At 41.4% G+C, this 24,828-nt stretch overlaps 1 protein-coding gene across 1 annotated transcript; it reads left to right on the forward strand.

Moving 5' to 3' along the window:
• The first annotated feature begins 510 nt into the window (after nucleotides 1–510).
• On the forward strand, nucleotides 511–17,438 carry lrguk (leucine-rich repeats and guanylate kinase domain containing). The gene is made up of 22 exons (XM_058623628.1): nucleotides 511–1,069; nucleotides 1,588–1,743; nucleotides 2,053–2,253; nucleotides 2,919–3,020; nucleotides 3,522–3,603; nucleotides 3,691–3,791; nucleotides 4,039–4,120; nucleotides 4,221–4,345; nucleotides 5,823–5,966; nucleotides 6,321–6,401; nucleotides 6,645–6,731; nucleotides 6,969–7,075; nucleotides 7,619–7,738; nucleotides 8,580–8,676; nucleotides 10,379–10,492; nucleotides 11,390–11,591; nucleotides 12,261–12,368; nucleotides 13,447–13,589; nucleotides 13,858–13,946; nucleotides 14,324–14,407; nucleotides 15,911–16,023; nucleotides 16,860–17,438. Exons 1-22 carry the CDS (start codon nucleotides 950–952, stop codon nucleotides 17,090–17,092), a joined length of 2,691 nt encoding a protein of 896 aa, XP_058479611.1. The 5' UTR covers nucleotides 511–949; the 3' UTR covers nucleotides 17,093–17,438.
• The last annotated feature ends 7,390 nt before the right edge of the window (nucleotides 17,439–24,828 follow it).

The following is a 24,828-nucleotide window of genomic DNA, read 5'->3' on the forward strand; positions in this document are numbered from 1 at the left end:
TGTTCCCAGACTCACCAGAGAACATCCCACAGACGACGCTCCGTTGACCACCTCTCATTTCTTGCAAGGATTTCAAATCACATTTAAGACGACTCCTGGTGTTTTCAGACCGTTATTCGGCAGTCATTTTCATAACAGTGAGTGTGTTTAGTCTGCTGTAGTGCAATGCTACACTAAAGTACACTTCAGAATACACTATTGACATATCACATGTATGTTCTTAGAGTATGCAAATTAAAACGTATGATAATTCACTGAAGACTTGAACATTCAGTATTGATGGTTTTTGCTTATTTTTATGAGCCAAAGTCTTGTTTTTAAAGGTCTAAATGTGCTAATACAGAGAGTGACTGCTATAACGTATAGCCACAGCCTGGGGGCGCTAAACTCAAATGAGCACAGGTGGCGCCGAGAAAATCGCCTTCTCTTAATTGAAATACACCGGAAATGCACGTGTCGTTGAAGCGTGAATGTGAATTCTTTTAAAACTCACATTTGCGCCTGGACATTACCTATTTTGTTTATAGGTTTTTTTTAACCCACAATTCCGTTTACCTCTCGCCCCCGTTGCTAGGCGACAATGAAGGACGCTCCGCGTTGAGGCTAACTTATTAGCTAGCTGGAAGGAAGAAGGGAGGAATCCTCAAAGCCTGCTACCTTTGATGTGTATGCATGTTGCTGTTGTAACCATGGCAGGGAGTCTCATCAGTGCATGTGTACAGGACGACAGCTGCCGCTGAATAATCAGGAGGGAGTAAAGGACAGAAGGACACAGGAAGCAAGCAAGGAAGGAAAGAGAAACAAGAGTGCACTAAGGGAGTAAGGAGAAGAAAAGCAGTAATGTAACCGCTGTAAAACACCAACAGAAGAAGAAGTCGCAGAAGTGGCTGTCCCCACTTTGACCCCTTGACCTTCACTGTTTCGTCTTTCATTGCTGAAGAATAAATAAATGAAGAAAACAACGAATCCAGAGTTTTCCTCTGCAGTTTCCCCAGAGCCTCTCACTGACGCTGCTGCCTCAGCACAGGCTCCCAGCACTGACAAGCCAGAGGGAAACAGAGCGATGGAGGTAAGCAGCAGGACACCTCAGCTGTACAGTATGTCTTCATGTTTGTGAGAAAGAAAGTTTGTTTTTTATTATTATTATTATTATTATTATTAATAATCAAAATAAAAGCCTGAGTGTGTGTGTGTTTATACCAAAGTGTGGAATTATTGGCAGAATTTGGATGTACTACCTGTAAACGTGTTTGTAAAAGTGCATAATAATTGCTTGAAAACAAGAATCTTAAGTCAAGGGCCTTGCTTCTATGGAGGCCGTCATCTTGCGCCACCCATGCTGTGCGTTTCGTGTTTTGAAGCGGATACTCACTATCTTACCATATCAGTTATACAAGCTGAATAAATAGCACTCGACTGTCAACTTGAAGCTCTTGTTTACACTGACATCCTTTCTGGTATGGAAAGGCCACCGTAGTTCCCAAGCATCCTTAGAAAAGACGTCACCAACACTGGACCCTCAAGACAAGGTAGTATTCACTGAGTCACTTTAAATGAACCCTCCACATTTGTTCTGTCGTGCAACAGGTAAAGCAGAAGACTTTGCGCAGGAAGTCTGGAAAAGAAGTAAATCCAAAAGGCAAGGAAACAACGAGTCGAGCAGAGTTTTCCTCTGCAGTTTCCCCTGAGCCTCTCGCTGACGCTCCCAGCAGTGACACGCCAGAGGAAAACAGAGACATGGAGGTACAGTAAAGAGCCGTAGCTGTATGTCATCCATATTTTTCATTCAGTTTTATTTGGTTATTGCTCAAAATCATGCCACAATGTGAGCTTGAACCAAGGCGGGAATCAGTGTTAAAGGTCCACTGTGTAATATTAAAGAGTGTCTGTGTGTGTATAAGGGCCGTGCTTTATGGTGGCTGCCATGTTTCTACAACAGAGCATGTGTTTTGAAGCGGAAGAAGAGGTCTCACTATTGTAGGTGTTACACACTGGACCTTTAAGAAGCGGCAGAATTAATTAATCCTCCACATTTGTTTTGTCGTGCAACAGACGAAACAGGAGACCTCGCGCGAGAAGTCTGGAGAAGAAGAAGGAGGAGAAGAAGGAGGAGGAGAAGAAGAAGTAAATCCAAACAGCAGGGAAACGAGACAAGAGTTTTCCTCGGCAGTTTCCCCAGAGCCTCTCGCTGACGCCGCTGCATCAACAGAGGCTCCCAGCAGTGACAAGCCAGAGGAAAACAAAGACAAGGTGGTAAGGAGCAGGAAACTTTAGCTGTTTGTCACCATATTTTTTTTTGACAAATAAACTGTGTCACAAATAAATACCGTAGAGAGGAAAGGCGGTGTGGCTGCATATTCACCGACTCACTTTAAATGAGGCTCCACATTATGTTCTGTTGTGCAGCAGGTGAAGCAGGAAGCCGTGCGTGAGAAGTCTGAGGGAGTAAATCAACAATGAGGCTGAATCACTGTTTCCCAAACTATTTAAAATGGGAACCAACTTTTTAAAGACAGCAAACTACTGCGACCCAATTAACCCTTTAACACCTAGCTTTCGATATCTGGAAGCTATTTACAATTTACTGCATGTTACAATAGTGTATTAACAATTTGAAATGAGAAAAAACACTGTAGTTGGAGATGAACACCAGATTTCGCGTGTGGAATTTGAAATTTGGATGAATTTTTGTCTCAATGTCAGGCGGTTTTCCAACTCTCTCCTCTCTTGTGACAAAGACGCTGATTCGCCAGCTTCCAGCAACGGCACGAGTGAAATTACCGTAATAACCACGCGGTTGCACAAAATGCAAACGTGTCGTCTGCATTTTATATAAGAATATAAGCCACTTTGACATACATTTATGTGACATTCTGGTGTCGGTGTTCTAACTCGTTGCTCTTCTCCTATGTTTTCAGGAGAATGGCGTTTTAACTGCTGAGCTGATTTCCAGACGCATCTCCCAGATGGGACGTTTTGGCAGTAGGCTGCAGCACTTGTACCACCACCTGGCTCTGCCTGTAAGACACATGCCTACACAGCAGGGATGACTCAATACCACTGTTTGTGTACGATACAACACTGATAAACTCCTGGCAGGAAAGCGCCGCTACTCGAATGGACGCAATCAAGCCATTAATGTATATTTTTCCAGTTTTTGCAGTGTTTTTCTTTTTCCAATATCCGATTTAGTGATTTTGACCTGAAACTAATACTGAGTTATGGATTGTGTCAGCTCGTACCGCACACACGGAACTCACTTACGTCACGAAAGCCCTGTTTCCATCAAGCTGTATGGTACAATTTGGAATGATTATATCCTGGTCTGGTTTGTGTTTCCACTGCAGGCCGGACAGCGATGGATGCGTCACTGAGTCGTCAGTCAGTTTCAGTTCTTTTCAGTTCTGAATCAAACCGTAGCGCTTAGTGGAAACGGGGCCTAAACTACCGAGTTGACTGTCTTGATTTACCGAGACAAAACAATTATGAACACTTCATAAATTTGTTTTCCTCCATTCTAGAATTACAATCTCAGTGACGTCTCCATTTTGTGCAGTTACGTCCATCTCCAAAAGCTGGAGCTGCCGCACAACAAAATCAAAGGTGAGTTTTTGATTGTGTTTACAGTTGACACAAACGTGCGCTTCAATCATCTTACTCAACTAACTTTTTCCTCTGTTTGTGTGTTAGATTTGTCCTGCGTGAGCCACATGCCCTACCTCTTCATCCTGGACGCCTCTCACAATCACATCTCCGACTTCTTTGGATTCCAGCCACCCAAGAACCTAAAGGTAGAGCGGGACCTTGAGCTGACAGGATAAGACAACATTTGATTGGTGGCTGGGGCTTTGTTCTCTCGTGTTATTCCCTGAAGATTGGCCCGGATTTCCATAGCCCATCTGTAGTCGCTCAGGAACTGCTTACGGGGCATTAACTGCCCTTGAATGACAGTGAACTTTTCTGAATTCTTTCCAAATACTCTTCATATGTCTTCGGTGAAATGTACTGTATAATCCCGTGGTGCTTTTTGTTTTCTAGGTGGCCAACTTCTCCTATAACCGCATGACAAAGATGAAGGACTTGTCAGCGTATTTGTGTCTCACTAAGCTGGATCTGGACTGTATCCTTTTTTCTGAGAAGCACCTGCACATGAACTCATCACAAGCAGCTTGTTTTTTTTGGTTTTGTGTGTGTCTATCCTTAACATGCCCGCGCATCAGACAACGGTTTCAGTGAGATCAGCGGACTCGAGCAGTGCACCATGCTCACTCATCTCAGCTTGGCACACAACAGGATCTCCAGGATCAGCGGATTATATAATCTGCCGCTGAGTCACCTCTGCCTCGTAGGTGCCTCTCACTCACTCATTTCCGCGCACACAGTACGTACGAGCGCAGACTTACAAACATGGACTCCTTCTCTTGCTGTTGCTTGGCAGAACTGACACGTTACTCTCACATCGTCCCGGTTTCAGAGTTGAAACATACTAAAAAAAAACAAGACCTTGGGGAACCGGGACTATTGAATTTATTGACAATGTGTCACATTTTTCCTTGGAAATTACCACAAAACACCATAAAGAAACATAAATAATTGTGTTATTGAAGAATAAATGAGTTACAGTCATGTTAGAGTTGCTTGAAACTCTGAAAAAGAGTATTTTTTTTTTTAATATGAACATTGATTTAATTGCATATTTATGACATATTTTCAAATTGATGCTGCAAAACTGGCATAACATGTTCTCATTATTGTTTAATTCATTAATACACTGATACGTTTGCACCTGTTTTGGTCATGATGTGCGTGTTTTTGGGAGTGAGATTAATGATATTGGTATTGAGGATTGATTAATCAATGGCATTGCTTCACAGACAGTCATGTTCCTCTGTGTACTGAATACACAAACACTTGTTTAATGAATGAACGTTTGTGTATAACTCACCGGGTTAACTTACCTGTTTCTGCTTCTCTCTCTCTTTCTGTTTTTCTCTGGTGATTTTACATTCATTTAAAACCTTGGCCCCAGGTTTGAGAATCAACATATGGTCCAACAGCAGGATTTTTCTCTCTCGTGCTCTCGTTCTGCTTGTGTGTGTTTGCATGCACACACGTGTGTTCTGTCCTTTATCAGTGCTTCCTCATTGTCAGCAGCTACCAATCTGGCTGTGTCTGCCCCTCCTGACAGCTGCAAGTGTTTGAGTGAGCCTGGACCACGTTCAGCACACACACACACACACACACAGCATCCATCTAATCCCATCCCTGACCCCCTTTTCCTCACACGCTGCCTCCCTAAACAGCGTGGCCCTGTCAATCCTGCCTGGTTCGAAGCCCATCACGGTGCTGACCTAGAGCTTCAAGGGACCAGCACAGTCACCTGCACATCCCCCCCCAACCCCCATCCCCACTTACAGCAGCCCTCTGCCAGGAAACACGCTTGGCAAGAGCAGCCTCGAGGCAGAGCCACGAGGCTGGATCACAACTTTAGTTACTGGAACGGAGTGAGGGGCGGGTATGGGAATGCTGACAAAGGGGAGGAGTGCCCACATCTGGTTCTTATGCATGCTGCACGAGTGCCCTGCCAGCTGTTTGGCTGTCACCTATCAAGATTTAGCAGAGAGAAGCAGGCCTGTCACTCAACTCTGCACTGAGGGGGGAAACAAAGTTCATGCACCCAACAGAGCAACTGTGAAACGTCCTTAATATTTATCAGTGGGGGGATCATTGAGGGGGATATGAAGATGATGATGATGATGATGATATGTGTGCATGCATATACATGAGCATTACATGTACTGTTCTCTTCTCCGACTCTCCAGAGGGGGAACCAGCTGGAGAGGATTGAAGGCTTGGAGACGATAAAGAGTCTCCAGTTCCTCGACTTGTCTTTGAACCGCATCAGGAGCCTCTCTGGTCTTCAGAACCTGTGCATACTGAGCTCCTTAAACCTGAAGAAAAACCTGGTACGGGTCTGAGAGAAGACGGAAGTAGTGCGTGTGTTGAAACTGGAGTGCATAACAATGCTGATTAAGCCCATGAGCTCCACATGTTTTTTGTCACACTGCAGCAGTGTGTAGGAAGTGATAAGTTTGACGTCAAAGTCAGATACACACACTAACAACATTGCACCAGTAAGGTGAAACGACCGCAAACAGGTCGTCTCCCAACAGAAATCACAAAATCTGCAGCTTTAAATATTGTCTGTTAAAAAAAGTCCATGAACAGTTTGAGTATAAATATTCACATTTGTATTATGTACATATGAGCTATTGCACACATAACCCACGGCATTATTTTGTATTTTTTTGTCTGTCCAGATTAGTGAGATTAAGGAGTGCAAGCACATCCATGAACTTTCCCTGCTGAGAGACCTCAATCTGCTGCAGAACCCTGTGCAGGTAACCCAGTGTAACCCAGTTATTTAAACATAGTCTTACGAGCATCATGTGAGTGGGAGGACTGTGCATGACGGAGGTCATCGTCTGTCAGACATTCTCTACTTCTACAGCGTCTGTGATGACTTCCAGTTTTGTGTAGTGCCTCTTAAAGCCGGTACCTCTGTTGTGCGGTCTGATGCGACATCACAGAAAATGTACAGTATACACTCTACAATGACTTTGCCACATAATGTGATTGGTCAGGAGCAACAGGACTACAGGCTGTCGGTGGTTTTCCTCCTTCAACATCTCACCATGCTGGACCAAGAGAGAGTCACGGCTGAAGAGAAGGTACGACTCTTTTTAAAGCCTCATTCATCTTTTCAATCAATGTCATCTGGAATTTTGTCCTATTTTGGGTGTGGATTTGTCATATTTTGTCTTGTCTTTGTCTTGCTGTTGTAAATGTGCTGTATAAATAAACTCGACTTGATAAATAAAGGCAATAAATCATTTTTTATTTCAAGATCAGAGATGCTTTTGTGAATAGCGATCCTGATTTTATAGGAGAGTATTTTTGTTCTATAGGTGTCATCGGTGAACAAATATGATCCCCCTATAGAAGTGGTGGCCGCCAGAGATCACATGACCCACCTGGTGTATCAGCTGATGCAGCCGCAGATGTTGTACGACAGGTTTGTATGAAAGGAGACAGCGTTATGTGTGATCGTCAGGGAGAACACCAGGAAGCATTTAAAAGAAAATGGTGACTGATACGGAGCTACTCTTAACGTGACGATTATAGCACAATTAAATGCGATAAATCATCAACGACGCGCACATATTTTTGGAGATCACTCACGGTGACAGTTGTTTTCAAAGCGGCACTTTATCTGCAGTGTTTCACTGTTGCTCACATTATCTCTGCTCTCTAAAAATGAGCTCATGCATCAGCACTTTTTCTTTCTTTTTTGAAAACATCCATCATCAGCAAATAAAATGCTGCAGCTCGAGTCAATTTAACATTCTCCTCTGTGCTTCTGAGAAAGCAGACAAAGTATTTACCCAGCAAGGTTTCCCCCTTTTTTTTATTGATTGTTACAGTGACTTTCAATTCCAGAGCTCAGGCTTCATAGTTTATTATACCTAAGTCTTTTTCACCTTTGGCAACGGAGGTAACTGTGTATGAATCACTTTCTCTCTCTCTCTGTGTGTGTGTGTGTCTCTCCATGCTTTAGTACTTTACCCAGTGCAGACTCTCCTTATCCTATGCTGGTGCTGACGGGTCCACAAGGCTGTGGCAAGAGAGAGCTGGCCCACAGACTGTGTCAGGACTTAAACGAATGCTTTGGATACGGGTCAGTATCGGAGTTTTGTTTCATCAAGTCCTTGGAGACAATAAACGGTTCATATTTGAGCTCTAAAAACTGAGAATGTACAAGAAATCATGTTATTGTTGCTATTAAATCTGATGTCAAGACGCTATAGAGGCGTTTTAGTGATGTTTCCTCACAATGTAATATAATGTTGACACAACAGTATATACTGATGTCTCCTTTTCAGTGCTGAAGGGAATTCTGTGTGGCATGGCTGTCAATCAATTAGCCTTTATTTATATGGCTTTTCTCACCCACATAACAAAGACACAGAAACAGAATGGGGAAAGAAGTGATTTATAGCAGTAAGTAAATAAAGCTAATAACCACTAGTAAAGAGTAATTATCCAAAGGTAAATAAGGTAAATAAAAGACTATAATGTAAAAGTGATATTATAATAATATAATTCCGTGTAAGCAGAGTGAAGGTGGTAGAAATAATAATATAATGTGTCAAGGCAAGGTAAAGCAAAAGGATTTTAACACGACCTCTGTATAAAAAAGAACGATAAGTCGAGTGGTAAACTAAAGTAAAAGGCCAGCATTAGAGTAAGCCAGTTCACTCTAAATAACAGCAGGATATTATTTATACTTATTTAGCCTTAGATATTTAAAAAAAATGCACAGATAAAACACATGCAGAGGAATTTTAATGACATAATCCTGACACATACTGTATGTTGGTATTGGGGGGCCTTGTCCTGGTTTTCTGCCCCTTGCTAGCCGCCTTTTTAATGCAGTATTTTGCTGGATAAGTTTCCATATTAAACTGCACACTGAATATTTTCACTACGTGTGTGTGTGTGTGTGTGTGTGTTAACAGAATTTGTCACACAACACGAGGTCCCTACTTTGGTGAAGAAAATGGAATCGATTACCATTTTGTCAGCGAGGAGGACTTTCAGAACATGATTCACATGGTACGTCAACACAACACGGTTATTTTTCGGCGCGGCGTTTTACACACACAGTGTCAAAAGTGTATTTAACCCTTTCATATCAGTCAAAATGACGTTAAATGTTTACTGTGTCTTTACGAGCGTTGTCATCACTGTGCTTGATCACGTTACTCTGACAGATTTTTCTATTTAAAAACACTAATATTTAGTCAGAGAAATGAGTCCTCGGACACGTTAGTTGTCCATGTTTTCCCCCGGTTGTCAAACTGCTGCTTATGTAAGAGCGGCGGGCGTTTGTGGACGTTTGTGGTCATAACGTGATTTACACAGCAAAGGGCTTTGAAGCGAGTATTGATGCCTTTTGGTCAACGTCTACAAAGGAAGTGGATCAGGTTAAATGGAGAGTCTGCTTGAATTTTCCCCACCTTTACCCCCTTTTTCTTTTTCCTCCTTCTATTGCCAGTTCTGATTTATATCACTCCTCCTGTCCTCCCGTCCTGCTCTTATTACGCCCTGACCTCTTTCTCATGTCAGCTGCTCGGCCTCTCCTTCAATCCTTTTCCCCTCAGATTTGTTCAAAGGTAACAACGCAATCATAACCTCTTGAACCCCGCTCCTCGTGAGTGCTCTTCTGCAGAATTAACCCCAATCAGCGCAGCAGCCCCCTGGTACTTATACTCTTTGCCGTGTCACAAACAAAGCGGGCCTGCTGTGTAATTATATGTGAATCGCTGTAGAGTCACAACAATCAATGTAATTGTGTGTTTAAATGTGTTTCAGTTAGGAGAGATTAAGGCATGGAAAAACTCAGAAGGAGCTCAGATTTATGTTTGAATCAGGAGACATCGTGTCCATGATCAGTGACGACACCTGCGAGTTTCAGGGTTGATTTTCCTCTATTTTCTGTGTTTTTATCAAAGTAACATTAACACTGTAAAGCAGGGGTCTCAAACAAGTGTCTTTTTGGTACAGTAGGGGGCCGGTCAAGTGAAAAAAAGTCAAGAAAAAAGACATAATTTCAATACAAAAGTGTTTGTTTTCAAAATGAGTCCAAGAAAAAACAGAAATAACTCATTATAACTGGATTTTTAAGTGGTAGTGCACGAAATTCATTGGGTGGTCACACAATTTTGAGACCTCTGCTGTAAAGAATGAAGAATACAATGAAATAAGTTGGTAAAATTGTGCTTTGACAACAAAAACAACAGACATCACAAGTTAAATTTCATTGATACAGACCAGCAGATGACACCGTTTATCCTTAGACCCTCTTAGGACAGACGCACGTGCAGTAGGTGTCACATGTTTAGATTACAAAAAGACATTCAACAGTCATTTATAGATATACACAACAGCCATTACATTACCCTCCAGTCAATAACCAATTTAGTAATGTGACTACCTATATTGGACTTTAAACTATGTTGTTTAAATGAAACAGGGGGGTCAAAAGTCACGGCTGCCAAAAGGTCAGGGTTCACGTGCGAGAAATAACAGAAAGGTACATTTTTGTGTTGACCACCGGGTGAAAAGTTCACTTCACGGGGTCAGGGGTCAGGGACACATGACTTCAGGTGGTAACTCCTGACAGAACACGCTCGGCTTGTGTTTTACGTCCCGTCCACTTTAGTTGATAAACATCTAACTGTTTTAAGAGCATGGGCACTAAAATGTCCTCCTGTTCTTTCTTTAACCTGTGAACTTCTCCCCTTTTTTTTCCCAGGGTAAGTTTGTCCAGACCATGCATTACGGGGGTCACCGCTACGGCCTGACCAGAGACGCCATCGAGGAGGTGGCCAGAGAAGGACTGGCGTGCTGTGTCCATATGGAGCTGGAAGTATGTAATTCACACTGCATGGACAAAAGTATTGGGACGCCTAAATCAAATACATATCCAGGACTTTCATATGGACTTGGTCCCCCTTTTAAAGCAGCTTCCACTCTTCTTGGAAGACTTTCTTTAAGATTTTGAAGTGTTTCTATGGGAATTTGTGCTCATTCATTCTGCTCAGACACGAGAAGAAGGCCTGGCTCACAATCTCTGTTCCAGTTCATCCCAAAGGTGCTCGAATCGATAACACAGCTAATCCTTGGGGTAGTTTTTATAATGAAAATAATTTTCCAAGTTTATATGTCACATATTTTAAGTGTCATGTTTATCTGACTGCATGTATTCTCTGATGAAAACGCAGCCATGTGTGACAAAACAGCATAAACAGATGTAAGATGTAAAAAAAAGGTGTCAGAATTGTTCTGCACCGTTGCAGGAATTCACCAGCTGAGAAATCTTTAGATCTTTGGATGAGAGAGAGACAGTGTTTTGTCTGTAGACACACGACCAAACGTGTCACTTGAATATCACTGAAAAATGACAGTTAAGTTGCCAAAACCGTCAGTTTATGTCACTCTTTTGGTCATAGATGATCGCAATATTAAACATAATAAACAGAATCACAAAAACTGTAAACAGCAGGTGATTTAAACACAATCTTACCCAAAGTTACGCAGCGCTCGTGTTTAATTTGAAGCGTGTTTGTTTATAATTTGGGTGAAATGACAGAAGCGAAACCTAATCATCAGGGAAATAATTCAAACCTTAATGCCTGTGCTCTTATTTACCAAACCCCCGCTCCTTCCTTTACTCCTCAAGGAGCGGCTGCGAAAACGTGCAATTATAATAACATTTACAGTGGCTGAGAGAGTGATATTAAAATGTTATGTTTTCCCCCCGCAGGGCGTGTTGAGTCTGAAGAACAGCTTCTTCGAGCCGAGATACGTCCTCCTCCTGCCCACTGACGTGGAGAAGTACACGGGCCACCTGAAGAGCCGCAGCATCTACGAGCCGGCACAGATTGACGTGGCTGTGTCGCGTATAGACCTCTACACAAACACCACCGAGCAACAACCGGGATTCTTCGACAACGTTATCCCCTGTGGTACGGAGACAAAAAACAACAAAAAAAAAACAATGTTCATTTTCTTTACTGGCGCCTGCCAGACCTTATATGCCGCAAAGGAAGAGACATTTCTGCTCTAATTGCTCCGTTCAGCTTGTCATTGAAGCGTCTCGGCGAGCTGTGAAGCCACTTCTCTTATCCCTGGACTAGAGCGGCGCCCGTCAGATTGTCACCGATGTAGCCGCAGATAAATGACAACACTTCACTCAAATCCATACGCTACACTCTCAATCCAATTACCACATGCATTAGGGGCACGCAGGCCCGCGGAATAGCTGTGTTTATCAGTCCCTCATGAAAGCTCTCAGACATGTTAGCTGTTTTCTTAATGAGATGAACATACAGGGAGCGTGGGGCACTCATCACTTTTATGCACTGTGAGCCAGCACCTCATTACTCTAAGGTCATCATCCCCATATCTTTGATTCATTACTGTTTGATGTAGAGATGTATTGGCTCTATTCACGTCTCTCTCTCTCTCTGTGTGTATGTATGTGAAGGCTGTGAGGACAGATTTTGATTTAAAGCTACCTTGTGAGGACATTTTGTCTCGTCCTTGTTTATTTTAGTTTTAAGGGTTAAGGGTTGGATCTATGAGGGTCCTCACTAAGAATACTATATTATAAGTCTGTGTGTGTGTGTGTGCAGATGACTGGGAGGAAGTGTACCCAACGCTGAGGCAGATAGTGAAGGAGTACCTGTTGTCAGAGGAACTGAAGGGAGAAAACAACAACAGAGCAGACGACGCCTCCACAGGTACTCAATCCACAGTGCTGTCACTTGCACACAGTGTTCTAATGTAACAAAGTACAAATACTTTGTTACTGTACTTAAGTAACAAATTCATATATCTCTACTTTTAGCCACTTTTATTTTTCCTCCACTACGTTTCCCACAACTGTCTTTGTTACTACCAAATAAACTCAGAAGAAGAAGACTTGGTAATGGTCTGTATTTATATAGATCTTTTCTAGTCTTGATGAGCTGCTGTACACTACAGGTTTGCCATTCACCCATTCACACACTAAAACATGGGGTTAAAGTGTCTTGCTCAAGGACACATAGAGACGTGCAGAACCCACAACCTTCCAGTAAATTTGATATCAGAAAATTACATTTGATACCTAAGTACAGTAAATGTCATATACTGTACTTTAAGGCTTTTATTTAAGTCATATTATAAAAAAGTGACTTCAACTTCTACCAAAGTCATTTTCTGGTAAGTAACTTTATCTCTTTTAGGTTCTTTTAATACAAGACTGCTTGCACCTGGGCTAAACATTTAATCAATTTTAAGTCACAATCGATGTCCCAAACATTGAATTAGTTCAATAATAATCATCCTTACATTACATAATAAAGTTTTCTAGTATTCTAATGTGGTAATGCTCCAGTTTGTAACATTCAGGAGTTTCATTGGCAGAAATGTACTATACTTAAATATAAATATGTTTGTGTATAATCAGTTTAAAATCCCCCCCCCCCCCACTCACTCAGCCCTAGATGAACATAGTCTTCCAGTTTTAAAAAGTGAAGCCTGGATGGTAAGATTGAAGTAGCACTTCACTTATTCACTTTGCTGGTTGTAAAACCAGAGAACTGTGTTTAAATGGAAGCTTCCTCACTTGATTTAAAACGTCAGTCAACATCTTCCTGAGGAGTTATCGGTCTCAATCACTAGTTTCAGGTGTTGTTCAGTAGGATAGGATACATTCTGGACAATAAACACGTGTGATTGACAACTTCCAACCTGGAAGACTACATCCATTTTAATGTACAGTGTTACTCTGCACTGATATGTAACATCTCTCTCTCTCATCTTTCTTTTCCTCAGCTCACGAGCCGGACGAAAAACCGCCCTCGCCGCTATCGACACTCATGTCGCACTTTTCCACAACTATTGACCCTTCAGATCCTGCTCACGCAAACTATCTCGCCAGAATCCAAGCAGAGCTTAGTCCACAGAAGAACCCCACTGTAAGTTTCAAGATGTATCATGAAATATTTATACGTGTTGACTCCTTTAAAGTAAGTTAAAACATCAATACTGTACAAAATGTATGGGCAAAACTCCTTCCATGCATCAGCACTCCCGCTTCCCACCGTCCACCATGTTTTGTCACCTTTAATCACCTTCACATCAACTCCCCCAACTTCTGTTCTTTCTCACCTACGTTATCCGTCTCTCTCCGGTTTTTGTCCTTCATCTTCACTTCGCCTCCTCTCTTGTGTCTCCTCTCCACAGGAGCTCGCTTCCATCAGGAGGCGTGAGCAGCTGGTGAGAGAGGCTGTAATGGGGAAGAGTCCTGGGGTCTACAGCCTGCTCTTCAAAAGGTCCATTATAAGTCAAACACACTCCACCGTACTCCACTGCTGAATTTCAAGTTGCCACTCACGTGGCGTGAATTGATTTAATTGGGGCTCTTGTCCTAAATGTGTTTTGATGGCTTGTTTGGGCTTATTTTTTGACCTTGACGGTGAAGTGGCAGGTGCCATTCAGGCTCGTCACGCAGCACTCTCCAACAATCAGTCATCCCAAAATATACCTGCATCTGTCATCTTTTCAGATATGAAAAGATTAAATGGTTGCCTTTTTTATTTATATATATATATTATTTTAGTGGGCTGTGGAAATGTGTATGTGAAATAGCTTTTTTCCAGTGAGTGAAGAATGATTGAATTCCGTCGTCTTCTTTTTTTGTCCATCTCAGCTCTACTCAAAATGTGCCGTCCTCACAGCAGAATTCTGATGAACAGCATCTCGAGGAAAACAGGGAGACACACACAAAATCAAGGTACTTATTTGTTTACTTATATGTTGTGTCTGATTGTGGCGCACTCATAGACGGCCTTAAATGTCAGAGGTTGGAAAGAGAACGGAAATGTTCCACTCGAGTAAAAGCTCCTATTTTGATAACATTTTTCTGAAGTACTCGTCTAAAAATGTTCTCAAGTTAAAGTAAAAAAGTAGGTTGGGGTCTTTCTTGTGTCACGGGGACACAAATCTCACGTTAATTGTTTTTAATTAAAGTCAAACCTTTAAAATAATTAAGGTTCTGACAAAAATAAAATATGTAAACACATAATGTATCAGTCAAAATAATGTAATTCATTATTTTCCCCTTCTTTGGATGACAGAATGTGCACAAAACAAAAGAAAACACCTGTCAGAACAACTGTGGAGCCTCTAAGTCAATGAAATAATAATAATAATAATACTAAGTGAACAAAGAGTAACCAAATACTGTAAATATATAAGCTAGGAAGCTACAGCTGCAAACATAGGGATGACACAGGCACATACCTCTTCCGTGGCGTGTCAGAGCAGAAACTGAAGAGGTAACATGATGGCAGACGCACCCACAAAAACGGACATTAGGGGAAACATAAAAGTGAACATGCCTGTCTGGCTAAACAACGCATATACTGAACATATTTTGTGTGATAATACAAAGAATATTAAATAAATTACACATACAAACACATGTGACTGTCACATTAATATATAGTACATTATACTAGGTTTCATAATAATCACTTTTAATTGTATATGATGATGGAACAGAAGCCAGGATTCTTGTGTTTTCATAATAAAGAAAAAGGAAACTATTTCAGTGTTAGAGTTCAGTGTGCTCAACTTAAGAGTGCGTTTTACTGCTTAAACACAGGAAGATTTGCTAATGAATTCAGGAATTTTTAAGCTCTTGCTGCATTTTGACTCCCCTCCGTGTGCACGTTAGTGTACATATTTTGTGTGTAGTGCAGCTTCCTCTCGCCGGCAAGACACTCCACTGCTTCAACTGTCTGTCAACACTCTTTCTTAGAAGATATTATAGATGCAGAGATACAGTTATACGTTCACTCGCAACTGATTTGCTCCCTGTGGGATCATGTTCTGAGGAGCTTCTGTCAAGGCAGTGAGTGATGCATGCCCCCAGTGTTTATGGTTCGCGTTACTCAGCGCTTCACTATTTCTTCAGAGGATTCCAGACATTTATCTACTTGTTGTCACTGCTCTTAACGGGGGAATGTGTCTTTACTTGTGCGTCTCTATCGCACACATTGTAGTCAAGGATCCCGTCTGTTGAGTGAGTTTGATCTAAATTCGCAGAATAGCATATTATGTAAGGTGCACTGTAAGTCCAATAAATGACCTGTACTAGCACTAATATCCTCCTTAACATTTATCACATCGCTAATATTGTTCTGACATTTGAACTTTTGTTATCCTCTTCCCTCCTTTCCCACCCTCCTGTCTTCTTTCCCCTGCTATCTATGGTTTATCTTCCTTTTGCAAGTGGTTCGGAAGAATCTCATGCCAGCACAGCACTGTCTGTGCCCACTTCAGCCGCAGCCTTCGAGGAACAAGTCAATGGCTCTGCACTGGGACACGCCGTGGAAACACCTAAAGGTTTTTTTTTGTCGTTTGATCCTAGCGTGACTTTAAATATGAGACCATCTGCAACCTCCGCCATTGCCTACAATGGCCTTTAGGCTGACATATGAATCCGAGTCAACATCAGTGGCTCAGAACAGAAACCTACACAAAAGTTATTTAATGCAAAAGGTTTTATCAAGCACAGCCCGGAAACTTGTCTGTGAGTAAATTGCTGTATCTGTAATCTATATCGATGCATCTGGATGCACTTTCAATCAGTCTTTTCAAAGTCTACCTTCTATTTTTTACGTTATTTAAAATTTAAATACTTGCAATTTGGACATTTGTGAATCGAATTCAGAATCGTTGACATCAGTGGAGAACTGTTTTTGGAACTTACATTTAGCCCCTTTAATGTATATAATATGTCGTATATAAGAGCTGGATAATTCCTCCAACCTCAGAATACGATACGTATCGTGATGCAGTACATACTGTGACGACTGTATCCTACACTGACTTTATTACAACAGTCAACTGACCTCTGCTGCCACTTACTGGCCATATTTCACACTGCATCTACAGTAAGGTGACATGTCCCAAGACTATGAGCACGGCATTCGCTGTCGTATAGATTTAGTATCAGTTTGTATCGGCGTGGTGTAAACACAGTTCTTCAGTGTTTGAATTTGTGAAGGTAAATGAGTCAGGGACATTTTATTACGTCTCCTTGGAGTCATTTAATCGTTAAAAACATTTGAACAGTCTTTAATTTACCCACGTAGTATCACCTGATTGTGAGATAATAACGTTGACTGTAAATATTCCTGTGTGTTTCATTATCTCAAATCAAACACTTCCATTTCCAGACCACCTGGAGTCAGAGCAGTCCGCCAACACTTCCCGCGCAGACTCGGATCACCTCGCTGCGGTTGCGTCGTCGCCCTCCTCCGACCGACGTCCCGGGTCCAACATGAAGCCCCTCCTTCCGCCGATCCCCGCCGGACGCAAGACGCCGTTAGTGCCCAGCATGAGTCCGTCTCCGAGAGGTAGCCCAAACACAGCAGCCACAGAGGAGGGGCAAACAAACACGGAGCAGTAGATTCTTATGGTTGATAAGTCTGTCAGTACAAGGACATAAATTAAATTGCTCTCTTGATCACGTGAATTAAAAAGAACATTTATCGTCAACCACAAAACCACAGGTCCTGTTGCTGTTTCACAGACTGAGTCACAGTTTCCTGCGCTTTGTCTGCACTTGCCCGCGTAAGTGATACCAGCACTGACCACACAGGGGACTACTGCACACCTGTAATTATAGGTAAAAGTGAGCTTTTCCTCTCTTGTTGAATTACTGTCTCCTTATTGACACACGTCACTTCGTCCACTTTGACACAGATCGACGAGCGTGTCTCTCTCACGCGTGACGAATAAATACAGTATGACTGTGCTTTAAATATGTACATTGTGGTATGTGATTTATGACTCGGGGGGGTTTGGATTCATCTTGGAAGTTGGAACACAGCGTCTACACACACACACACACACACAGTCTGTGGAATGTGTCACGTTTTATGAATGTAGCATTAATTCTGGTGACGGTGAAGTGGCTATACGCTTCCTCCTCTGTTCAGTAATCTCATCAGACTGGTTTCTGCTATTGACACCTTGATACTGATCTTTTTATGTGTCGAATGGGGCTCTTGTCATCGCATGATAAATACATCATTAATCTCTATCTCCTGTGATGTGATTATTTATTCAACTGGAAAGGCTTTCATATGGTAGGTGTTGACAGGCATTAAACCGCGAGTTTGCGCGCACGTGTGTGTGTGTGTGTGTGTGTGTGTGTGTGTAGCACATTTGGCAAGCATTGTTTATTGGCGATTTGGAGTAAATTGGAAATTCTGTCACAGATGTGTACATGCTAATTTAAGTCTGTTTTTAGGTGCATGTGTGTGTGCACACGCACACGCACACACAGAGAGAGAGGAGACACCTGGCCATCCATCACTGTCTTGTCTCTGAGGCAGCAGATGTTGCAACCCTGTCATAATTCTTTGGCAGTTTGAAACCAGACAGTGCCTTTCATGCCCCCGGGGGTCTAACCTACTTACGCTGCAGTCTTTACTCATTACCGTAGCTCGTCCTGTACTGATGTGTTATCTTTATGTGAATCTACTTTCACACTCAACATGTGCGCGGCGACGTGAAGTCTTAAAGGCTCATTTTTGAATAGGTATAAAGCAACGCAACAGGTAAGAAAGAGGAGGAGGAGGAGGAGGAGGTGTGACTGGGAATGAATGTCTTGTCCTCATGACTTGGCAAAATTGCATGTGTCACTGTTCTGCGTGTGTACAAACCTGAGTGACGACAGCAGTGGACGTAACATGACTCGATTCTGACTGTTGCATGACGTCGGCTATGAGAGACCATACCGATATTAGTCATTTTAGACCATTTATGAACGTATGAAGCTGTTACTGACACATTTGTGCCGAGTCAGGTCAAAGACAAAATTCTCCAGCAGTGTCACAAATATTGTTCTCCCCAAAAAAGAAGACATAAGCAGCCTAAACATGACTCAGCTAAAATGCTTTTGTCTGTACATAGTGACGCATGCGATAATATAGAATTTTTTGGATTGTATCGGATTTTTATCCCTGTCCAGTATCCGATCCCCCAATTTCCATCATTATATTTTACTTAAATAAAACAGTATTATCACACAAATGTATTTTTTTTCACACAAAAAGTAGCTCTTGCTGTAATCTGTTATAGCAATTTACCTGTTGGATTATGAGCATCATAAATCACGGCAGCTGTTCATCAGAAATGTGTAAACATCACCGTGTGTGTGTGTCTTCCCTCACTTTTCTTCAGGCTATTTTCAGTGGGGAACAAAGACCGGCTCACATCAGAGATTTATCATCCGCAGTACACCGTCGTGGATATGCACGAGCATGTTATCAATTTTCAGAAAGCCGAAAGCTCCCAGTGTTACGAGTTAACTTTTCTGCCTCAGACAGTGGAAGGAAAAGAGAATTCCTCTATATTTTCAATCCACAACGGATATTATATCGCCATAAATAACAGAAACGGTAACAAGTAACAAATCAGAGTGACTTTGCGGATATAAACCTGAGTTCTCGTAGAGCACTGTGGTTATCGGTGGTTATGTTCCTATAAATCAGTTTGATAAAGGATAACGCAAGACTCTACCAGTGTATATTTACTGCACTAAAATGTGTCAGCCTGTGATAGTACCAAATATACTATGCTATACTGTAGTTATAGTAGTGGTATACCTGCTTTTATTTTAAAATATACCCTCCTAAAATAAACTGTAGTGGTGACTAACCCTTTAACACCTAAGCCTTAAAAATGTCTTTTGTGCTTGTTATAACCATAAAAGGCTTGTGAGTAAGTGCCCTTTTTCAGGCAGTTCCTTGCAATTTACTGCGTGTTAACAATTTAAAATGACGAAAAATACTGTAGTTGCACATAAACACCAGATTTTGCTTGTTAAATATGAAATTTGAACAGTATAAAACATATTATTTTAAAATAACGTTTGAGTTTTGGTCTCGATGTGCAACTCTTTCCTCTCTGGCAACAAAGACACTGATTCTTCGGCTTCCTGCAACAGCGCGAGTGAAATGACCGTAATAACTGCATCTAATTGCTTTCAGAAACTGTTTGAATTTTTACAATAGCACAAACCGTGGTGTAATTACGGTAATGCGTGTGCAACTAACCGCTAACTAAACTACCCTTACATTATAAACTGCCCCATATAGGCTGCCATATACTCAACCTATGTAGTACTATGGTACTATGTTACACTTACATATAATATAACTATATGGACTTTATGTAACTCATAATGTTGTAATAGTAGACTTCTGTGCAGCCGGCTGAAAAACAAACTGTTTCTGCTTCTTTTCTTTTGCATACCAAGTACAAACAAGACAAAAGACATCTCTCGACACACTGTCATCGTCATTTTTTTTTAACGAATAAAACCCTGCATATATCAGTGCTTACTCTCTGTGTCCAAATATCCTCCAAAAAAAAATTCTCCCAGTGAGGAAAAGGTACAGCGTCGTTGTGGCGGTAACTCATTTGCATGTTGACTGATGGTTTTTAACGGCTAATGTATTCAATTATGTCCGGTTTTAGTTAACATTTGCCAGAGCAGTTAATACTCTCTATTTGACTGTGCCAACATGATAAAGCTCTGGCTCTACCTGCTTCATTATTGTCAGATTGTTAAAAAATAAGCTGAGTAGGTACAAAGAAGAGAAAAAAGAAAAACTTGGGACTTGAACTGCAGTACACTCACTTATGCAATACTTAAAGACAGGATCCTGATCTGTTCCACACTCTTGACTGACTTACAGCTTTCATTTACAGTGACGATGATTTGCTGGTCGACACAAGGCGGCGGTTACAGCCCTTTTAAAATGTCCTGTGAAAACATGGGCGGAGGAGGAGGAGGAGAGAGAGAGGGAGGGAGGGTTTACGAGGCCGAGGATGGACTCGCAAAATGAGTCTGTGAAAAGTTCAGTAATGTGTTGCAGGCGCAGAGTCACGAACCTCGCACATGTGTGCGGAGAAGACCCACCCATTCATTTCAAGATCTGACATACACAGTGTATATATATATATATATATATATATATATATATATATATATATGTATATATATATGTGTGTATGTACGTCCTTCCTGCACAGATGATGTATATTCACAGGTGCCTTGAAGAATGGACAGTGAATCCATAGCACTTGACACACTGAGAGCATGTTTTTAACCTTGCTTCAGTAATTCTAAGGGAGGGAGACTCAAGAAAAAAGCTCCACCACATGTTTTTCAGATTCTAAACATGCTGTTGTGATTATTATTATTGCTAGAAAACTATTTAGTGCATCCACTTTATTCCTGCCCAAGATGCCTTGCGTGGATTATGTCGCTGAAGCAGAACCGGCGTTTTTTTCTTCCATGGACGCTGGACGCTAATCACAGAGAGAGAGATAGTGAAATTTATCATGCGATGCAAATGTTATTCACTTTTTCTTCTCATAACAATTTCCAAACAGGCTGAATTCATTTAACTTTAACACTGTTAGTTTGGCTTTTATTGAACGTCGTCTCTGTTCGTGATAAGTAGGGGGGAAACTCGTGTACATGTGCAGTTTAAGTTGAATTTCTGTATAATTCCCAAGGACACCCAGGTCGTCTATATGTACCGTATATATGATCATACACTGACTGTAGTGGCAAACGTAAGCTGAATTCCAAAGCCACCCAAGGTCGTTAGCTGCAGGCAGGGTTCCTATGGTACTGTTTCAAATCCTCAATCCCTAAGGCAAGGAGGAGTCATGTAAAGGGTTTGCACATTTATTTCCACTTGCCGTACATCCAGGTTACATTTCCATCCACATATCCAAGCCTCTCTCGGATCAACGATACATAGAAATATAGCCTTGATGTTCCAGGTTGTGAATGACGATCTATAGATTTAACAGTAACACAACGATCCAAAAGACTGTCCAACAGCCTCACCTTGCAACAGACACAACCCAAACAATTGCTAGATATTTCCCATCATAGCTGTCAAAGGTATCAAAGTGTCCACGGTACCCTTTAAAAGGTCGCATTCCTTTCCTTGCAAGAATATTAAATCAAAGCTTAAGGCCAAAGGTAAACTAACTAACTTCAAGTGTTCACTGTAACAAGTAATCCTGCATTAATCATTTCAGCTAAACCCTAAACTAAATGAACTCAATGCACTGACGATCCCAGTCTGTACTTGTACGTACTCCTGCTCATCCAAACATACTCGTGCCTCTATATTCAATATGTGGCGATAAACCTTAATCCGGCACACTGGACCTTTTAAGATAAGAGTCTAATCTACTGTCACTACAACAGACACACAGTTGCATGAATAAAGACACAGACGTTTAGCTCTGTTTCCGCATAGTTAAATACAGCACGTCCCCCATTCACACGCGACAAAAAAAAGCAAACCACTTTATTCGAGCCTTGAGTTGAAGTGCTTACAGTACGTATCACACTTGCCAAATATTGTCCTCCACTATGTCCTGGCTGACTACACGAGTGACAGTTCACCTCAGAGCTAATGAGGGGAGCTGCTGTTACCAACGGTGACGAAAGCTGCTATTTCAGTGGGAACGCTCTGGATTTATCACTGCAACCTTTGTAAGCTCGTGTAGAGGATGTTGGAATAGGTCAGGGTGGTGGTATAATGAAAGCTTAAATAACACACACACACACACACACCTCTGCATTTACTCTGCCGCATGATGTGGTGGCACACTCAGTAACTATGGCAACGGCACTCTGCATTGCACCTCCCTGCGTGTGTGTGTGTGTGTGTGTGTGTGTGGGGTGTATATGTAACTTGGTATTGTGTTCCCCGAGGACAGATTAATTCCCTGCCAGATTCATTCGCTGTCAACTCGCTGAAACAAAAAAAAAAGAAAAAAGTTTCTGTTTTAATTAGTTTGGTGCAGTGTCTCGCTTCATCTATCTATCTGTGCGTCGTCGTGTCTCCCCTCTCACTTTTTTACTGTCTCCTTCACTCCTGATCTCCACTCTCTGGTGTAATTAAAAAAGAGTCAGTGCGGATAATAGAGGCGCTGTCGTGTGTAATTGCAATAATCAATACAGAAGTCGTTCATCAATATACAGATTTTTTACCATGATTGATTATATTGTACACTTACAGTGGTTATTTTGTGCTTTTTTTTTTTAGACAATCACAGTATCATACATTAGGTTTAATTTAATACTTTGACATTTATTCACCTTCTTAAATCAGAGTGAGTCGGTTAGATTGATGCTATGCAACAGTAGCTTAGCATTGTGACTGGAAACAAACATCTTATCTCTGCCAAAACGGATTTGTTGGTTGTTAACTGTGGAGGTGCAAAGTGTAACAAATGAGTGTTTTTGAGGCGCGTTGTTGCGTTTCCTCTTATTTGGTTTAAATGTTGCTCTGTGAATGTCTCAGAGATTTTCCTCCTGGGCGCAATAACGAGCAAACTGTAAACAAGTCGAGCTCCACTGACTTACTCTCATTGCACTACTTTTATTGTGTGTTTTTCACTCGTATTTGTTTCTCTTTGCATTAAAGGGACCCTGCAGTTCTGTTGTACGCTTGTTCACATCAGGATTATCGTATCTTATTTTGTCTTAATGCAGGGATGTCAAACTCAAATGACCTGGGGGCCACGGGAGCTTCACGCCTGGTAAGGGACAGGTCAGTCAAGTGGAGAGGAGTCAAAACTGTTTTGGGGGAAAACGGCTGTTCAGAAGGTCATGTTTACGACGGAGTTTTATGCCCATGGTGAGATTAATCTCAACATGTGGAGTTTTAAGACGACATGTTGAGATTAAACTCAACATTTTGTGAATAAAACTGGAATATCACGTCAAGATTAAACTCAAAAGTTCGAGAATAAAGTTGGAATATGTGGAGCTTTGTTCTCAAAATTATGAGTTTTTTCTCGAAATGTCGAGTTTTATCTCAAATTTCTTTATCTCAACAAGTGGACTTAAATCTCAAAATGATATTCCAATTTTATTTTTTAATACTCACCACTCCGTTGTACCTTAGCCACATTAGCTTATTTATATCATGATCATGACATAGCAATAACAACATTTGTCACGCTTTATTATATAATTTCAAAATATAGCTCAGTAACGACATATATATGTATAATCCACAATAAAAACATATTTATGATGCAAAATTAATCTATAATTATCAAAAACAAACATTTAAACGGCGGGCCACATGAAATCGATTGAAGGGCCGCGTGTGGTCCGCATGCCAAGAGTTTAAGACCTCTGTCTTAATGTGTGTGCATTTGTTTGCATGCATTAACAAACACACAGCATTTGCTTTAATCTTATTTTCCCAAGTTATATTTCATTTCTCAGTATTTACTCATATTTTACACATTTTTAAAAGTGTGTTTCTGTTCACTGTCGGTTGTGATAAACACTTTCAGTTTTCTTTCAACTGTACATATATAGTTTTTTATAAATACAGACGGCCTGTTTGGAAACTGCTGACTCTTCTGCAACTCTTGCACAGTGTCAACTGTTCACACAATTCAGATTTAAGACAAAACAAGTAAGCTGGCAGTGTTCAGGAAAGTGACATAACATGATTTGTTGCACCTAAACCCTCCTACACTTTTACCTGTCCTACAAACATTTGTGGTTATATATATAAAAATAAAAAAATAGTCAACACAGCAATAATGTCCAGAAAATCAGCAAAAAAGTCTCTCTGTCCCTCTCTCTCGCTCATGTCCTCCAGCTCCTCCCTCCCTCCCCCCAGCCTGTGGATATGGATGTGTGGTGGAGTAAGAAGATCTCAGGATAGGTGGAGGTGGACATGTCCAGACAAATACTCTTACTGGAACAACACTGCCCCCTCCAGGGTGAGCTGACCTCAAGAGAGAGGCAGGAAATGCCCTCCTGTCCCTGAGGGAAGCTGTGGATCCAGCTGTGATAAGAAGTGGAAGGTAAAAAAGCGAGAGAGAGAGATAATCTGTGAGAATGTGTGGCCCCTATTCAGACCTCGTGGTATCATCCAACCATCAAATATGACACCAGGAGTGTGAATCACCAGAGACACCACAACACGATATTATCACGATATTTAAGTCACGATACGATATTAGCACGATATTTAACTCACAACATCATGATATTTCAGTCACGATACGATATTAACACGATATTTAACTCACGACATCACGATATTTAAGTCACAACATCACGATATTTAA

The sequence above is a fragment of the Solea solea genome, chromosome 3 (assembly GCF_958295425.1).
Source record: "Solea solea chromosome 3, fSolSol10.1, whole genome shotgun sequence".
Taxonomy (NCBI): Eukaryota; Metazoa; Chordata; class Actinopteri; order Pleuronectiformes; family Soleidae; genus Solea; species Solea solea.

What these genes read in the sequence shown, in the direction of transcription:
- lrguk (XM_058623628.1), top strand. Translation starts at nt 950, where the DNA reads ATGAAGAAAACAACGAATCCAGAGTTTTCCTCTGCAGTTTCCCCAGAG. An exon ending in AGGAAAACAAAGACAAGGTG is followed by an intron (nt 2,254 to 2,918) that starts GTAAGGAGCAGG and finishes CTATGTTTTCAG; the next exon opens with GAGAATGGCGTTTTAACTGC. An exon ending in CGCCGTGGAAACACCTAAAG is followed by an intron (nt 16,024 to 16,859) that starts GTTTTTTTTTGT and finishes TTCCATTTCCAG; the next exon opens with ACCACCTGGAGTCAGAGCAG.